The sequence below is a fragment of the Anopheles maculipalpis genome, chromosome 3RL (assembly GCF_943734695.1).
Source record: "Anopheles maculipalpis chromosome 3RL, idAnoMacuDA_375_x, whole genome shotgun sequence".
Lineage (NCBI taxonomy): Eukaryota > Metazoa > Arthropoda > Insecta > Diptera > Culicidae > Anopheles > Anopheles maculipalpis.
In genome coordinates this window covers 14,712,732-14,729,765 of record NC_064872.1, presented here as the reverse complement: position 1 = coordinate 14,729,765, position 17,034 = coordinate 14,712,732, and the positions used below count along the sequence as shown (strand labels likewise).

Sequence of the window (17,034 nt, the reverse complement as noted above, 5' to 3'; positions counted from 1 at the left end):
ACCTTCACTAAACAGCACAATGACTGTTTAACAACAGGAAAACACATACCCGCAACAGAATGATTCGATTATTTCGCAAGGCATAATAGGTAGTACACACAAAAACACTACAAAAAAACAAATCGATTTCTTACACTCAAACCTTTCTGCAATATGGTTCTACTATCGACACACAAAAACACACGCTGAATGGCGCGAATAAGAAATGCAACAAAATTGCAGCACACACTTCGGCTGCCCACAACCGGTGCCAGCTACTATTCGATTTTGACTGAACGTAAACAACGACCGCGTGCACTGGAACAGCCGTTGCGTTCCGAACGCGTGCTGAGTACGTCATCGGCGCCTATGGGCGTAACGTAATCGCGAAACGGTTGCTCGTATTGTTGGAAAGGGTTGAAATAGTAATGTGGGGAGGAAGTATCAGCCTTGGGGATGGGGAGATAATTGCGTGGGTATCGTCATTACTGAAGAATGGTGGGTGAGCAGATTGATTAGATTGTTTTGTTCTATGCTTCAAAACTAGCGTGTGTTTTGCTGTGAATATAGGAATAAATACTTAATTTATTTTGTAATAATTATTAGAAAATGCATTGAAAATATTTTTTCAAAACTAATTTGATTTTCTTTTAAATAACATCCATCCAACGAGTTCGATCGCATCTGTCAGAAAAACGAACTGTCACGTGTATATTAAGCTTAATCGCGTTCAGCTGTCAAAAGCAAAAAATTGTAAACAAACACGTCTGTGCTCCATTTATTGCGCGTCGTTTTTCATTTCCTGCAGGGAAGATAGGAAATAATAAATAAAAGGCTACAAAAATGCTTCATTTACAAAGCTACGGCAGTAGCAGTAGTGATTCTGAGCCGGAAGACGGTAAAACGAAAGCCGAAAAACCACAAACAACAACAGAACCGTCAGCGGACGCATCGGCCCATCTAAAGCCCGTCGACAGTCAGTATTCTGTTGGGAAATCGTTGGAAATATGTGCTGCACCGTTGGTGGTACCGATGGTAAGTGGAGAAAACCCATTACGCTCGCCCCTTTTCCGCTACAAAGTGTCCACTACTTACAGGGTCAATCGGAAGTGTCGCGTGCCGTAGCACCAACGGTGAAGGAAATCAACTACAACCCACGCTATGAAGAACTGTTTGCTCCCGTAGCTGGACCGGAAAATCCGTTCCTCACGCAGCAAATGAAAGCACCGAAAAACATGCTGACGGGATTCGTTGAGAATGCACACATAAGTGACTTTCAGTTTGAAAATCAGCGCAAAACGTTCCACAGCTACGGGTATGCGCTGGATCCATCGGTCGACGGGAAAGGAACGGCACCGGAAGAGGGACCAAGCTATGTCGGTCATCTGCAGGCTGCGTACGACACGGATGGTGCGACAGTGTTTGAGTCTTCAAAGTCGAAAGTGGCCGCCGGGGAGAAGCGAAAGCGGGTGAAAAATGACGCTCCGGAAGATGTGGAAGGATTCCTGGGTCCGTGGGGTAAGTATGAGGATGAGCAAACGGTGGCACGGCCAAACGAAAAGGAACGAGCCGAAATCGAGGAAATGATGGCCAAGAAGCACCGACGCCACAAGGTTAAGGAGGACAAACCCATCGAGGAGAAATCGATCCTGCATAGTAAGTGTTGAGAGGAAGTTGTTTTTTTATTTGTCGTATTTTAAATAACGATTAATTTGTTTCGCTTCCTTTCAGTCAAAAATGCGTTCGATTATCAGGGCCGATCGTTTCTGCATCCACCGCACGATGTTGGAGTTAATTTGCGAAAAGCTGGCGCACCGGATCGTTGCTTCCTGCCCAAGGCACACATTCATTCATGGACCGGGCACACGAAGGGCATATCGGCTATTCGCTGGTTCCCAGTATCGGCTCACTTGCTGCTATCTTGCAGTATGGATGCTCGGGTAAAGCTATGGGAAGTTTACAACGAACGGCGCTGCGTACGGACGTATTCGGGCCATCGGCAGGCCGTACGTGATGTGAGCTTCAACAATAAAGGAGAACGATTCATCTCGGCCGGATACGATCGCTACCTAAAACTGTGGGACACAGAAACGGGAGACGTCATCTCACGGTTCAATTCGCGCAAGATTCCATTCTGCGTAAAGTTCCACCCAGACTTTAACAAACAACATCTGTTTGTGGCTGGAACTTCTGATAAGAAGATTATCTGTGTAAGTAGCTAAATTTGCCTTGGACATGACATGTTCATTCTCAACTTAGTCGTAACTTATATTCTTTTCCTTTCCTTCCAGTGGGACACCCGTACCGGTGAGATTGTGCAGGAGTACGATCGGCATCTCGGTGCCGTCAATACGATCACCTTCGTGGACGAAAATCGACGCTTCGTGACAACCTCGGACGATAAGAGTTTGCGCGTGTGGGAATGGGATATACCGGTGGACATGAAGTACATTGCCGATCCGACGATGCACTCGATGCCGGCCGTTACGCTGGCCCCGAACGGTAAGTGGCTAGCGTGCCAGAGCCTGGACAACAAGATTGTCATCTTTTCCGCCATCAATCGGTTCAAGATGAATCGCAAGAAAACGTTCACCGGCCACATGGTGTCGGGATACGCGTGTAATCTTGACTTCTCGCCGGACATGAGCTATCTCGTGTCGGGCGACGGTGATGGCAAGTGTTACATTTGGGACTGGAAAACAACCAAGCTGTACAAGAAGTGGCAGGCGCATGATAATGTGTGCATAGCAACGCTCTGGCATCCGCACGAAGCGAGCAAGCTTGTGACGGCCGGTTGGGATGGATTAATAAAGTACTGGGATTGAACGATGACAATGCGCCGTCTGTGGGCGACCAATCATGAAACAATAAGTTTGTATGAGTTTTTTTTTATAAACGTTTTATCATCCGAATACTGTTCTAGAAAAAAACATTCTACGGTATTAGGGGTTATAGAAAAATTGGTTTGAATATTGATCTTTGTATTGTATTCTTTGGGGTAGCGATTTTCTTATTCTTCTGATAGGAGGACCAGAGCTGGAATCCTATTTGAACCGTTTCCTTGGTCAGCATTACCTACAGGTCTTTAAGTCAAGAAGAAGAAATGTGACTATCCTTGATTCCAGATCCCAGATCCCACAATCCAGATCCCAGATTTCCGCTCCCAGATCTTCGATATCAGATCCCAATCCCTTCTCTTTCTGGCTTCCCAAAGGAGATGGTTAGGTCATAGGATTGGAGGAACCTGAAATCTGCGATATGGTAATAAAAATTAATAGGTTAGCGAATCCATGTAGGAAAAAGATTGGGAAAGGTTTTGTGGTATGTACATATTTGGTGTATTAAATAACCTTCTTAGAGGGTCTGTCGGTGTAGAACTGTTCGGGAGTTGGATGGCCATACTTTTCTTCAAAAAATGCAGAAAACTGTCCTCCTGGGAAGATCATTCGGATTCGGTTTTAATAAGCTTGGAAGGTCAACAAAATTTAGATTTCCAAGCAAGTTCACGTTACATTTTATTCGTTTAAAAATACTATTCAACTATTTCTATCTAAATCTCAAAGACTTGACGTTAAATGTTAAGTGACTAATATTTACATCCATTTGTGCCAAATCATAGTTCAGTCTTTTTGAGTAAGCGATACGATATACGAACACTTTTCTGTTGCCACGTGCTTCTCTTCCAAGAGCATTCTTCACAAGATTGTCCAATTCTTGGAATTTCATTTCGTAGCTTCATTGTCGCACCACGTTGAGATAAATCCTTGGTTTCGGCGCTGGTGTTACCGTGGTAAAGAAGCGACAGAACGTGCACGGTCTCAGTTGATTCTGGGTAAACGTCCTTCGCTTCGGGCTGTTAGTATCCGCTTCCGGCGCAACTGGCGGTTCTGGTTCAAGTAGATTGTCACGCTTGCGGTGGTGTTTGTCATCGCTGGGAATTATCGAAACGTGTCGTACGCTTCCACTGCTTGCCGTATCCAATTTCACCGATGGTGATGAATTGCTGTCTGCCCGGCTGATCACTACCGCACAGTTTCCTTCTCCGAACGTCAGCACCATGATCCCACCAATCAAAAGGGCCGCTGAGATGAAGTTTAACCGCGTAATCATTTTGTTCTCACTTTTGTTACCAAGGAACGATCAGGTAAGTTGTGAAATGCTGTCTTGTAAGGTTGGATGGATGGGTACTATTGACCAGAACCCGGTGGATCAGTGCTTTATATAGCTCAATTAATCTTCGCGTTAAACGAGCCCCTTTTTAGCTAGCTGTAGGTCAATCTGCTTTTTGCTTGTTTGTTTGCAACGCATCATAAGCACCGTTCCTCTCACTTGAGCATGAAGAAGCACTATCGGGTCATCATTGGGAAGGAACGAAAAAATAAAAACAATCAGTTCTACATGCGCAATGGAGGGTATTTAGCGGTGTAGGTGCATACGTAAATGCGAGTACAGATCGCGTGCTTGTTTGCTGCGTATCAACCCCATGTGGTCGGTCACGAGAGTTTTACTTTCTTTTTGTACTGCGTCGGCATCAGCTGTAACGGTCTTCCCCCGCTTATCAGTGAGAACAGTTGCGGTAAGCCGGAATGATTAATAGTAAATAGCCCGTAAAATTATATATGAAAACTGTAATACATTACAGGAAAAATGGTTTTAATAATGTAATAAATAATATAAATTTCAATCGATATAATAAATCTATCAGCAGTAACAAATTTGATTACTAAAAGTAATCTTAATTTGTTTTGAATATTTTATTCAATTTTTATTTTCTATTTATTTACTGAATTATTTAATTCAATATGTTATGTAATGTTATTTTAATAATTTAAAAAAAGTAATAAAAATGATAAAAGTACCAAGATAATTTAATAAAAAAAGTTTTTTTATACGTTTTCCTTTTAAATATTAACAAAAATTTACTGAACTATTGTTACAGTAAGGTCCATTGCACCTGAAGCCGAGACCGAGAAGCCAAAAAATTCGGATGGTGCCCTCTCCATCGCTGGGACGAACTGTTGCCGAGTGGTCCTTTTTGGTCGACAGGGGGTCTATCACATTTTGGAACTTTCCATCCGATTGATGGGTGCCAAAGGTTATCATCGTCACATGTGCTTGCTATATTAATCACCTTTAATTTTATTTTTGGGGGCTTTGCTTTCGGTCATCAGGTTGCAAAAAGTTGCACAAGAACTGCCTAAGCGAAGGTACAATGACTACAACCGATTGAGAGGTGGAACTCTATCTATCTCTGATAATATTTAAAATTAAACGACATCAGCTTATAGTTGGTACCTTGTTTAGTATTTACCATTTACTCTAGAGAAGGAAAGCAGTTGAAAAACATCCCCCTGGCACACAGCCGTACGTTTGCGTCGCATGATGTTCTGACGCAATTATGGACGCATAGTACGTAAGGAAGTAGATGAAAAACATGTTGTTGTTATACACGCCAAGAAAAAAAACGCGTGGAGAAGTTTATATTGTTTTGGTAAATCGATTTATGTTATCAATTCAGGGTAAAAATTGTTGCAACTTTGCAGCTTTGTTGAACGCCGAGGAAACACCCTTGATGACTATTCTGGTGCATTTTATGTAGGTGGCCTTTCACGGTTCGGAGGTATGCCTTCCAACTAAGGTCAAAGATGCTTTATTTGTCAATTAGTTTTAAGCAATACGGCCAGGCTCTCAATCTTGAATAAAAAATAATTTAATTGGATGCTGCTATTATTAAAATATATTTAGATGAAATCATATTTTTTTCGTTTTTAGTCTCTGGGAAATCTGCGAGGCAAGAGCTTGAAAAAAATATTCTGTTTCGATCTTAATTGACAATAATTGTATAATTTTAACACGCTCTTTGTTTTACTTTTTTTATAATTAAACATTCGTATCGATCTATATTTTATTATTCGCCGTACAAATGCAGCACGTGGAAAAATTAGAGAAATTTTAAATTAAAACCATTTTTCGAAAGCTCCTTACAACGCCGGCCTAGCACAGCATTGCATACTAACAGGCGCACAGTCGACATATTCGTTCAACGAGTAAAATCAACGAACTTTGATTGCTTCGTTTAAACGGTGAAGCATTAAGGCGGTGGGAGAACCAATGCTGGGAATAAAAAAAAAACACTCCATTGCTACTAACACACTATAAACTCTTTATTATCAATATTTGTTTGTATAAAAAAATATGTGGTAATCGCTAAATCAGTACAACCAAAGCTTAAATTCTCTCTTTCTCGTGCACTCTCTCTCTCTCATTCGCTCATTTTTGCGTTATCAAGCGCCATGACGAGATACATTTCGCGCAATCTTCTGCCAAGTTGCACCCGAAAACCCATCACCATAACGGAACAGCCGGGACAGCATGGTACGGCCTGACATGGTCCGTTCAAACACACCGCAAGCACTTAACGAATTAAATAAAATACAAACGACAGTCACCCACCAATTGATGATCGTTGTGTCGACGTGATTTCCGGTCCGGACCGTCCCATAGTCTCCCGGTGCTATTGTACGACGCTTGTATACCGGCCCCGGTCGCATTCGGTGAAATGTGGAAGTGTCGACTCTGACGCAAATTGCGCATCATTCGCGACTGCAGGATCGATGGAGGTGACGTCGTTGTGGTTGTTGGGTGCGCCGAACGTCCTGCGTGCATGATGCCACCTAGCCCGTAGTAGCTTCGCGGCAGGTCATCGCCATTGCCGGGTGCTGCTAGCCAAACCAGCACCGCTACGAAGCACGCAAACTGCATTCCACAGAGAGGATGTGTACTGATCTAAGACCTTCCTTACTGTAACCGGACCACGGTATTACCTCCGAAGCCGAACCGATTAACATTACACAATAAATACACAGTCGTATATTACAGAAAACTGCGACCACACGATCGTTGCCACATCGGAGGAGCAGGGACAGATGTGAGATAAGACGAATCGAAACCGGATGATGCAAACGTACGGAGAAGAGGAGGATGCCTGAGTGGTGGTGCCATGTATGGCCGGCTTACGTTCACGTTTGAGTGCTCGCCTGTTCGCTCGGTTCGTTCGTTGTGCTGTCGGGCTGGGGCTGAGCTTCCTGAGGGTTCGGCGATGGTCCAAAGTCAAAGTTGGCGTTCACCTGGATGTGCGGGTTCTCCACCTCCGGTGGTAGCGTACTCGTCTCACCTTCCCCATGGTGGTTGTGGTGGTTATGGTGATAGAAATGTTCCTCCGAGTTTATTCCATGCTCCGCTGTGCCGTGATGATGGTGGTGATGATGATGATGGTGTCCAATGCCGTGCGCTACGTGCCAAAGAGCCGCACCCGTTAGGATACTGCCCATGCTGAAAGGACTCGATCCACGATGATGATATCCGTAGCTAGATCCGTAGCTAGACCCGATCGCATTCGAATCACCGTACAGTGCACTGTTGTGGTTGTAATCGTAGTGGCGTGGACCGACAAGTGGTGCCGCCGCCGCATACGAATGCTGATGACCTACGGCTTCGGCATAGCTGGGAGGATTGATCTTCGAGTGTGAGTAAGCCGGCGGTGCTCCACCGGCCGGCACGGCATGATGTCCCAAACCCGGGTAGGCTGGCGGTGGTCCAATCGGATGACTGTTCGAGTGTCCATCTACGCTCCAGCCAATCGGTCTGGGAGGTTGTATGTCGGGTACCGGTGGATTCCGTACCATTCCACCAACGCCTTCCTGATGCATATGGTGATAGTTCTTGCGTGAATTACGGCCCAGCGCACTACCCGTATTGTGATTGCTTTTGCTACGCATTCTGATCGCAAATGCACGCTTTCCGTCCACTGTAGTAACACCGAACAGCATCAAATGTAAGATTAGTACGCAAAAGATCACCACCAAACGTCTGGTACGTCCTTGCGTTACGCGAAAGCCACAACGTGCGGCCATTTTTGCTCACTGCGCGTCGCTCTCTGAACGATGTTCTGGTATAAGTTTCTCAAAATTGTAAAGATTTAAAACACCACAAACAAAACGGAACTTTCCACCGAAACTTTATATATCTTCTGGCTACCGCCAATGGCCAAAGAGCTACGACTCGTTCGCGATCTCGAGAGGAACTGAATTTCACAGCACCCGTACCGTGCTGAATACATCCGTTGGCGTTGGCACTGATTGGTTTGCTAATGAAATGATTGGTTTGCCTCATTCATTCCCTTCCCCTTGGGGTTATGTTTTGCCAGAATCTTCACACAGCCGCAGACCGGCCACTGTAGCATGGACGGTGAGCGTGGTGAAATGATCGCCGCGTTCGCATACGCACGCATTTCCTCTTGTCATATCACCGTACCATACGGCACACTGATCAAACGCATGTCAGGATCAGTGACAAAGTAATCTGGAGCTTGTTTCAGCTCCAGGCATGAAAGAAGATACGCTGACAGCAACCGGGCATTATCTAATTCTGCAACTACACAGCTACTGGGGTTGCTGGTGGGACAACCGAAACGATCATAAGATAAGGGAAGGCTTATCTGCGTAACGATCGTGTTGTTGTTTTTCTTTACCATGATCGCGAAGAATTTGTCAACGCGTAATTGAATTAAGCGATACGTACAGAAGCATCGTGGCGGGGTACAGCAGGATGGTTATGGATGTTCTACGCCATCGTTTTGTTAGTAGCTGAGATATGGGTGCGAAACTGAGAGGGAATAATCTACCCAACAACTCGATACACAAGATAACGCAATAGGCAAACTGTATGTTTTGGTTATGCGCTACGATCACTTTCTCTGTGCGCAGTTCAGTCTGGAACGCATTGGATTGGATTCAAAGGTGAAAGAAATAGTGGAAAGTTCCTCACCACTCGTCCCAAGAAGATGCGTAAAATATGGTTCTTGGAGGTAAAGTTATGTTTGATGTCTCTAGACGTATCCCAGCAATGGCTGGATTTTGGAAAATGAGATAAATCATACCAACTTCTTAACTAGCGACATGGCCAGCATGTTTGTCTAGAAATTAAAAATCCGAGCTAACAAATGACGTTTATAACATGTTGGCCATCGTTTGATGTTACTATTCAGCTACGTCTAAAATAGGAGCCAGGAAAAACAGAAGCGACATGCCTATATTTTATTTATTTGCATTGTAGTGTCCAGGAACAATTAAATTATATAACAAATCCTTCAGAAATGATGAGGACTGCCTTGTGTACGGAATTTGGCATGGAATGATTATTTAGCATAAAAAATCTTAACAGATAGCAAACGAAAACTGCATAGACGAGCTGTTCTTCTAAGGAGAGCTTGGTGTCGAGAAAAAAAAACGCTCATAGCCTTTACACTTTTGCTGCCCGAGTGCCGGCCGATTTTGGTAAAGGACGAAAGGGAGTCTCTGAAAAATGTAAAAGCTTCCAGCACCGTACACGGCCGATCTATCTATCTGGCCGAAAAATTTAAAGCCAGCACCTGTTGAAACGATTTACATGAGCTGGCTAGAACAACACACAATCCTTAAGCGCGCGGGCTTTGAATGTAGAATGCCCTAACTTTGGCTATTCCTCGACAGATGGCGCCACAGAAAACCACTCGTGGAGATCCTTCACAGAATAAGTGGATTTATTTTCCAAACAATTTATCACACGTTTAAAGGATTTTTACTCGGATTTCTTGTTTAAAAGGCACAACAGAGGATAAAGATTAATTACGCTAATGTTCTTTAATCATCCTACCGACAGGTTTTGGAAATAAAAGCAGAAAACCTAATTTCTTTTTAGCTAAAAAACAAAAACTCCTTTTTAAAAATAGTAACAAAATTATAACCGATTGTTTTGCAGCTGAAAATTAGAGGTCAACAGATGGACGATCGTGATAGTGCATCGGCACACAAAAATCCCCGAAAACTAATCTCATCCATTTCGGAAAAGGCCTTTCAGCGACCCAAATTCTTCCCAGCTTTCCGACCAGGAACATCCATTAAAGTACATTCGAATGTTGATAATACCGTGATCAGCACAAACCGATCCTCATTACTGTTTCTCTTTCTTTCCCGCACTGATTCGCGTACAGTCCTCTCCCGTATACAGCATCCAAAGAAGCTTGATAAGCACACGTAAACACACTGTCTAGCCGTTGTAATTGCATCACGCAGTATACTTGAGCAGCAATCATGAAGAACACTACACGTTTGACGCTGTGTTGTTGTCTTATTTTGTTGGCGATCGCGACGCCACGCGTTTTATCCGATGAAGATGAAGAGCAGGTAGCCGAAGAAGAACAGACCACACAGCCACCGGAAGGTGAAGCGGAAACGAACGAGGGCGAAGCACCGGTTACGGAGCAACAGCAGGAGGAAACGGAAGGATTGGAATCGATTCAGGGCCTGTTGCCGCAGCAGGTACGTGTAATCGATTGTAATGGACTTTGGTGTAGTTGTAATGGTTGTAAAAACCCTGCCCGTATGTGTGCTTTTTCCAGATCAACATTCTTCTTGCACCGACGGCCTGCAAACCGGGCTATCGTGTCGATCATAAGGGCAAGTGTCGCCCCTCTCTGTGAGGTGAGTAAGTGAGCACACACATAAAAATGGACGAGTCCTCCTCTGAATGCCGAGTCCGAAGTTGGGGGTATTTTCCATACGATCTGGGATCTGGGAAATGATTGTTAAACGAATCATCGCACTAGCTCGTCCAGCCAGTGTGAGACCAGTGAACGTGCGAAGATTAAGTTGAGTGCCACAATTGATGGATCTAGCGCTTTCTTGATTGATCGTGACGTACTACCATCGCACCGGTGGCGGTGTCTACGTGATACCCTTGACCTTTTTTTTTTTTGTTGCCGTATATTAACCGAACTCCACAACTGGACCGCGTGCAAATAATGGCGGAAAAAAGGAACAAGAGATACACATTAGTGTGATGCTTAAAATCAAACGCTCAAGTATTCACGGCGATCAATATTTGCCCATGAGCGTATGATACCCGGACGACCCGTCGGCGAAGCCTCCCCACCCACCAGACGCCATCGATAGGAGGGTTGATATGGGTATGGAAAGGGTGCAAACTCATTGATAAATTTACATCACGTCACCTGGTCTTACCAGGTGAGGGTAGGTGATCAACTTGTTGCATCTCGTTTACTCCAGCAGGGCGGTTCAAGAGCGCAACGGAATGGTTTGTGTTTTCCCCGCTAGATACAGATTTGCCCGACATGGTATCGATTTTATCCTACCGCAATGGGAGGCACACGGCACCCGTCGATTTAGTACAAACGAGGTGTTCACTACAATAGACACACAAACGAACGGTCAAGTGGCATGTCCAGTAAATGGCATGTGATTGCCGCTAGTTTGATGTTTCTGCACGGCGGATCTCGTCTGTTGCCTGCAGTGTGGTGATAAGATAAAACTGAGCAAAAAACACTTGCGAAACGAGGCTTGCCCTAGTAGGAAGTAATTTTGCATTACCCGCAAGATATATCAAGAGATCGTGCACGGTCGAAGTGATTCTTTGGAAGCTTGATCGGGACAGTTCCGAAATGGGGATGATAGGGAAGCTTTGCGTGATTGGTTTGATGGTGGTGATTAGCGTTGCTGGTGACGATTCCATCGTTTTCTACGGCGAAGGAAGTGGCAGCCTGCCGGATACAACGATCGTGCCGAAAAAAGTGCCAGAAATGATCCTTCAATCGGTAGGCATCGTAGCGTCTATGGTTTGTGTGGTAGTGTCATTACGATAGGCGAGTGAATGGGGGAATGTTCACGCATAAATATGAAACCATGACATAAGACATTGGGGCCGGTTGGATACTAGTTTTACCGTGTACCGTGTACAATTTACATCTATTTCTAGAGAGCCGTGTTTGACGTGCCGATCGTGTGTCCGACTGGGACCGTACTCGACCACAAGGGTGTCTGCCGGCGGCAGATGGGTTGAACAGAGCTACAGATTTACAACGAGTTTACTTCCACCAGTCCAACAGTCCTCAACAAAGATATCCAACCAAACAATCCCAAATTACCATTAACGATTTCCGCTAGTGAGTACACCCAAGCGATGCAATAAATAAAAGCTTATCAATATCATCAATTAATCGATCGTCACTTACTGTCTTAATTTGTGCAACCCCAAGATCCACGATGACTAATTCCTCTTCTACATGAAGCCTTTGAGAGGGCTTGTTCATTTGAAACATGATAATCATTCATACTCGCTAGCATACTTTATCGATTAAACACCGGTCCATTCAATGGCGATAATGGGGATCGTAAATCTTAATCTCTGGAACACATTCCAGGAACCCCATGTGTCCGGCAGCCACATTTCTGCACCGTCTCGGCTGTCGTCTGGTCTTAGCGATGCAATTTATCACCTTGCATAGTGTGTGTTTGTAGTTAATTCTGAACAACAATTTCCGGAATCTTGTCCACGTTCCGTCACGTTGCCAGTGGTAGCGATTAGATTAGAAGTTCTCTTTGATGGTATCGGCGCTATTTAATTCTTTGTTGTGTTTATACTATTTGTTGTAGTTTATATGCGATACATGGTAAAGAAGCAAATGAGAAACCAAATAAGCAGCTTAGATGCATAGTGTGAGCCATAGAAATTAAGAAAGAGATTTAATTATTGCTTTTACTTTTAAGTCAATTAATCGTACAATTCTACTGGTGGATCGATGGTCTTTACACGGCTGGACCGAGGTTCAAACCCCATCAACAAGTCATTTCGAGACTAGAGGATCATTAAGCCAAGAAGAAGAAGAATTCTACAATATTGCACAAATTGTGCAAAACCTCGTTCCTACTTCGCCAGTTCCTACTTATCAAAAACAAGTCATAATTAACCACAAGCCTGCATAAATAAGGTAATAGTTGTATTTGATTCGTTCAGCATACGCACTTTAGTAGTTTGTAGACCACCACCATGGCCACGATAGCCGCACTACTTCGCATTGTTTTAAAGTCCGGCCGGAGAATGCTAAGAGAACGGTATAGTTGAGGCTTAAGTCGTCGATACCTAAAAGTAAAGCGGGAAGCAACTAAGATAAGATAAGCTGGCCTGACGGACAATCAATTACAGTGGTTTTTGTCTGTAACGCAGCTTATCTAGGCGCACTGGTACAAGAAACGACGTACTTATTTGCAAACTACCCACCGAAGAATCGGGAGCTCTCCTGCAGGACGTACTTTTTTAAAACTTGATTAACCCGCACGAGTTGCTGCGTTTGAGCCGTAGATCACATTTGGGTGACAAAATCACCATGAAACTAGTGCTACTACTGTTCGGTGTCGTTTTGTTGGTGAACTTGGCCCGCGGAGGTCCGGTTGGGTGTGAGGATGAGCCAGAAGTTCCACCGCTTCCTGTCGATGACCAGTTGGTTGCGGGTGCGGTACAAGGTATCGATCAGCAAAAGGGTTTAGCACAAAGTCCAAAGGTAAAGAACCCTCTACTATCAGCAGAATATCTTCAAAGCACGGGACTAATTATTAATCGTGGAAAATGAATCATTTCAGAACGTTATTGACGCTCCGAAGGTATGCCCTGATGGACAAAAACTTGACCATCAAGGAAAGTGTAGGCCAGTGATGGGATAGATCGCCCGGGAAGGATATTTTTTAATGCTGAAAATAATTAAATAAATTTACCTATCTGTTATGTGGCAGTTGATCGTTTCGGACACCATCGAATGCAGTGTTTGTAAGGTGCAAGAAATTCGATTGTTGCATCACAAAAAATAGAAGTGTATTTTGATCAGTTAAAAGAAATCAGCAATCTTTTTACACTTTCCTCTCCCATCAGTAGCCTCTCCAGGCCGGCACGCTGCAGGAGCATCGATCAAAGCAAAGCGGTTCGGATCGTTCTCTGGTAGTACAGTCTCGTTGACCGATTCGGGATCACTAACATCGGCCGGTATATCAGCTTCCATCGTATCTTTGGTGCTGTGTAGATCCATTGGTTCTAATTTGTAAATGTACGAACTCATTTGATACACTATTGGATGGTTGTAGTAATGTAGTTGCTGTGGAAGCTGTATTCCACTGGGAAGCTTAGCTGGAAGGTAAACACAACGGACGACACTAAACAGCACTAAACAACTCAATAGGATCGTAACGCTTACGGCACGCAGCATTTTTTAGCTATGGCTTTCTGTTCGATGCAAGGAATGGATAATGACTGAGCTTGAATAAGATCAAAGATCTTTATTTTATACCGAAGTGAGCAGATACTTGGCCGATCTTGGTAATTCCGTTAGATATGTATGCTTAGGGTGGTATGATCATTCCTTCCACCATTCATTGATGATGACCAAATGATCAAATGTTTGCTTGACAAACAATTCGGCTTTGTGGTAGCTTGAATTCGATACGAATAAATGGGATTGGAGAGCAATATTGAAGGTCATTGCTTCAGGTAGTCATTGCCAGCTTTTCTCGAGCCGAATTTTATTTAAGCTGATAATTGTGATGTGAGAAAATATTTAATTTGATAAAAATGTATGTGTTGTTTGTTTTTTTTTTCCTATTTTACGCTCCATTGGAGCAAGTAATGGCAGGCAAAGAATTCTCTGGGCTGTAGAGTACATGAAGAAGATTAGTTTACATCATAATATGAAGCTACAAATTATTTCAGGCAATTTAAAATTAGTACAAAGATGTTAAATTAATTTAAAAATGTAATTTTACTACTCTAAATTTTATTTATTGTTTTAATTCTTTATTGTCATTAAATACTGGTACGGTACATTCAAATTATTTTGAATATCTTGACATATTTTGACATGGTGGAGTTTTCTTGCATTGTTCATCGATTAATCGATCTAACTGAGTCTTGACATCGACGAAAGCGCATTTTACTTGACGGTGGAATCAAAACAAAACCATACAAAAATAAAGACTAATTTGCGGTCGTCTGCAAAAATCGCTTGCAATCCTTAATTTTACTAGTTTCAGTACTTATAAACGGCAAGTGAAAATGGTGTAAAAGGATTTAAAATCTGTGTGGCACATCTTTAACAAATTCATTTCTCGGTTTCCTGTGGCCTGCTGTGCCCATAAACAATGGCAGACAAGTATGTTGTTGCAGTATGGTGACTTAGTCGATCGTAACAAGTTAAATACGCTATCATTAATGCTTTCTTTCCTTCAGCACGCTCATCCACGACTCCACAGCAAGCAATGAACCACCACAGTACCGTGCACCGGACCAGGTCGTTCTGAGCGAAACATCCGAAGAATCCTCCGAAGCACACGATACCTATCGTAGTTTTAACTACGGCTATCGTTCTTCAAACCGCTCCGATGATGAATCCGCCGCTGATGATGAGGACGACGAAGAAGATCCCTATCAGGAGTTGTTTATGAATGCGTACCGCTCTGCACCACAATCGTCGGATGAGGAAGAGACCGGAACGGATGCGAATAACTGTACGAATCCTGCTGCTAAACCGCTATGCCTGATGGAGGATTGGGATCTTTGGGATTATTTGGACGAGACGGAACTGAAGGTACGGTTGAAAGATCATCCACGGCTGCTGGAAGAAATTACACGCAAACGAAAACGGCGCCTGCTAGAGGAAGAGGAAGCAGCAACGGCACGGGAAGATGACGAACTTTGCCTAGTGATGAATAGAGCCGTGAAGTGCATCCGTACGGAACCATCCAAGTTGACCAGTTAGGACGAACTCATTGACGAGTTTACAGACACAAGGTAAATGCTTCATACAAGCCTCTTATAAATCCATCCTGTAGTGATGATTTTAAATTGTTGGTATGATGGAAAAGCCTCATGTAGCACACATTAGACATTTACATATTTTAAATTTGATTAAACTGAATAGTGCTGTGAATACTGTCAGACGGAATCTACCAGTTATCGTTATATTATTTAAGAAACAATTCCTTTATCCTTTTTGTAGGCATAGATTGAGTGCAAATTTTAAGTAAATTTTTTTTACAAAAATTTGTATGTTAAAGAACGATAAGAAGATTTACTAAAATGGCCTTGATTTAAAATGAGCTAATACTTTTTAATGTAAAAATGATAACCAATGCCCTCGTAACAGCATAACAGTGAAATATAGAATATTTTCTCTTTTAAAATAACAAACACCGCTATGTTTCGTTAATTGTACATAAAAAACAAATTTATTCGAATTCTTTAATAACTATAACCTGCTACTTCCGATAAGAATAACGAAAAGTAAGGTCCTAAATAACGTTTGAAGTAATTAACATTAAAAATAGTAATAACAACAACGGACGCTGTCTTGTTTTGATATTATTGTCACACACCGGCACAATGGCACATGTCCTCCGGGCGGAACTGGATTGATAAGGGTAACCAGCTAATGATGATATCACAAATGGAATTTAACTGATACGGTCGATCATCATCTCAAGTGCACCAGAGTCAAGGAGTTTCATCGTGAATCCGTTGGAGCGGCAGATGGTTCGGTAGCGGTAACAGCACCGTTCGTCGGTTGACTAATGATTACAATCGGTGGTCCCACTTCAGCCGTCTAAAAACGATAAGAGCGAGGAACAAAAAAAAAATGCACAATTAATGATGTGTGAAATGGAAAATATTACACCATGGTAGAACGTTTCTTTTTTATCGCACATTTGCTATCGAATTGCTTAAATCGCAATAACGAGCACTCCATTGGAAGTTTTAAAACGTTCCATTTGAAAGCCTAACTATTTTAAAATTCATCCTTACACTCACTTGACTCGTGCTGAAGCTTTCGTTGTACGATTTGCCAAAATTGGCATCATCAATGTCGTATCCTTCACGATTTCCACAACACAAGCACATGGTTGCTTCCTTTTCGGGCGCTGATTTCACACGCTGTATCACTGCACGGTTAAGGAAAGTTTAGAAAAAATTCCCCTCGATTCAAAGACGGTTCAAGTGCAACTGAGCAAACGGCGATAGAAGCGAGAACTTGAAATACCTTCCATACGATAGGCAACACCAGACCAGACTGCAAAAAAAAACTGTTTCCCTCCAGGTTGCTCCAATAAAAAGGATGACTAAAACGGTTCCCGTACGGAACAAGTCGACCCGGTAAGGATGGAAGTATTGTGACGAAGCATT

General features: G+C 43.1%; 4 protein-coding genes across 4 annotated transcripts in view; 3 read left to right on the top strand and 1 right to left on the bottom strand.

Annotated features, from left to right (window-relative positions):
- LOC126565285 (uncharacterized) overlaps positions 1–17,034 on the bottom strand; it is a 433,172-nt gene that overhangs the window by 175,767 nt on the left and 240,371 nt on the right. The gene's annotated exons all lie outside the window — the stretch shown is intronic.
- Positions 800–17,034, top strand: part of LOC126564400 (pre-mRNA-processing factor 17) — a 375,930-nt gene continuing 359,695 nt past the window's right edge. The window contains exons 1-4 of the mRNA XM_050221436.1: positions 800–1,014; positions 1,077–1,635; positions 1,711–2,189; positions 2,271–2,824. Coding sequence (XP_050077393.1) covers positions 823–1,014; positions 1,077–1,635; positions 1,711–2,189; positions 2,271–2,804 — 1,764 coding nt within the window. The 5' untranslated portion in view covers positions 800–822 and the 3' untranslated portion in view covers positions 2,805–2,824. The remainder of the gene's footprint in view (positions 1,015–1,076; positions 1,636–1,710; positions 2,190–2,270; positions 2,825–17,034) is intronic.
- On the top strand, positions 10,074–10,498 carry LOC126565690 (uncharacterized). Its single transcript, XM_050222893.1, has 2 exons — positions 10,074–10,337; positions 10,418–10,498. The coding sequence occupies exons 1-2, from the start codon at positions 10,110–10,112 to the stop codon at positions 10,496–10,498; spliced, it is 309 nt and encodes a 102-aa protein (XP_050078850.1). The 5' UTR covers positions 10,074–10,109.
- LOC126560424 (uncharacterized) lies at positions 14,997–15,613 on the top strand. Its single transcript, XM_050216384.1, has 2 exons — positions 14,997–15,007; positions 15,085–15,613. Exons 1-2 carry the CDS (start codon positions 14,997–14,999, stop codon positions 15,611–15,613), a joined length of 540 nt encoding a protein of 179 aa, XP_050072341.1.

Coding starts and splice junctions, on each gene's coding strand:
- LOC126565690 (XM_050222893.1), top strand. CDS start 10,110: ATGAAGAACACTACACGTTTGACGCTGTGTTGTTGTCTTATTTTGTTG. Junction 10,338..10,417: donor AGGGCCTGTTGCCGCAGCAG/GTACGTGTAATC, acceptor TGCTTTTTCCAG/ATCAACATTCTTCTTGCACC.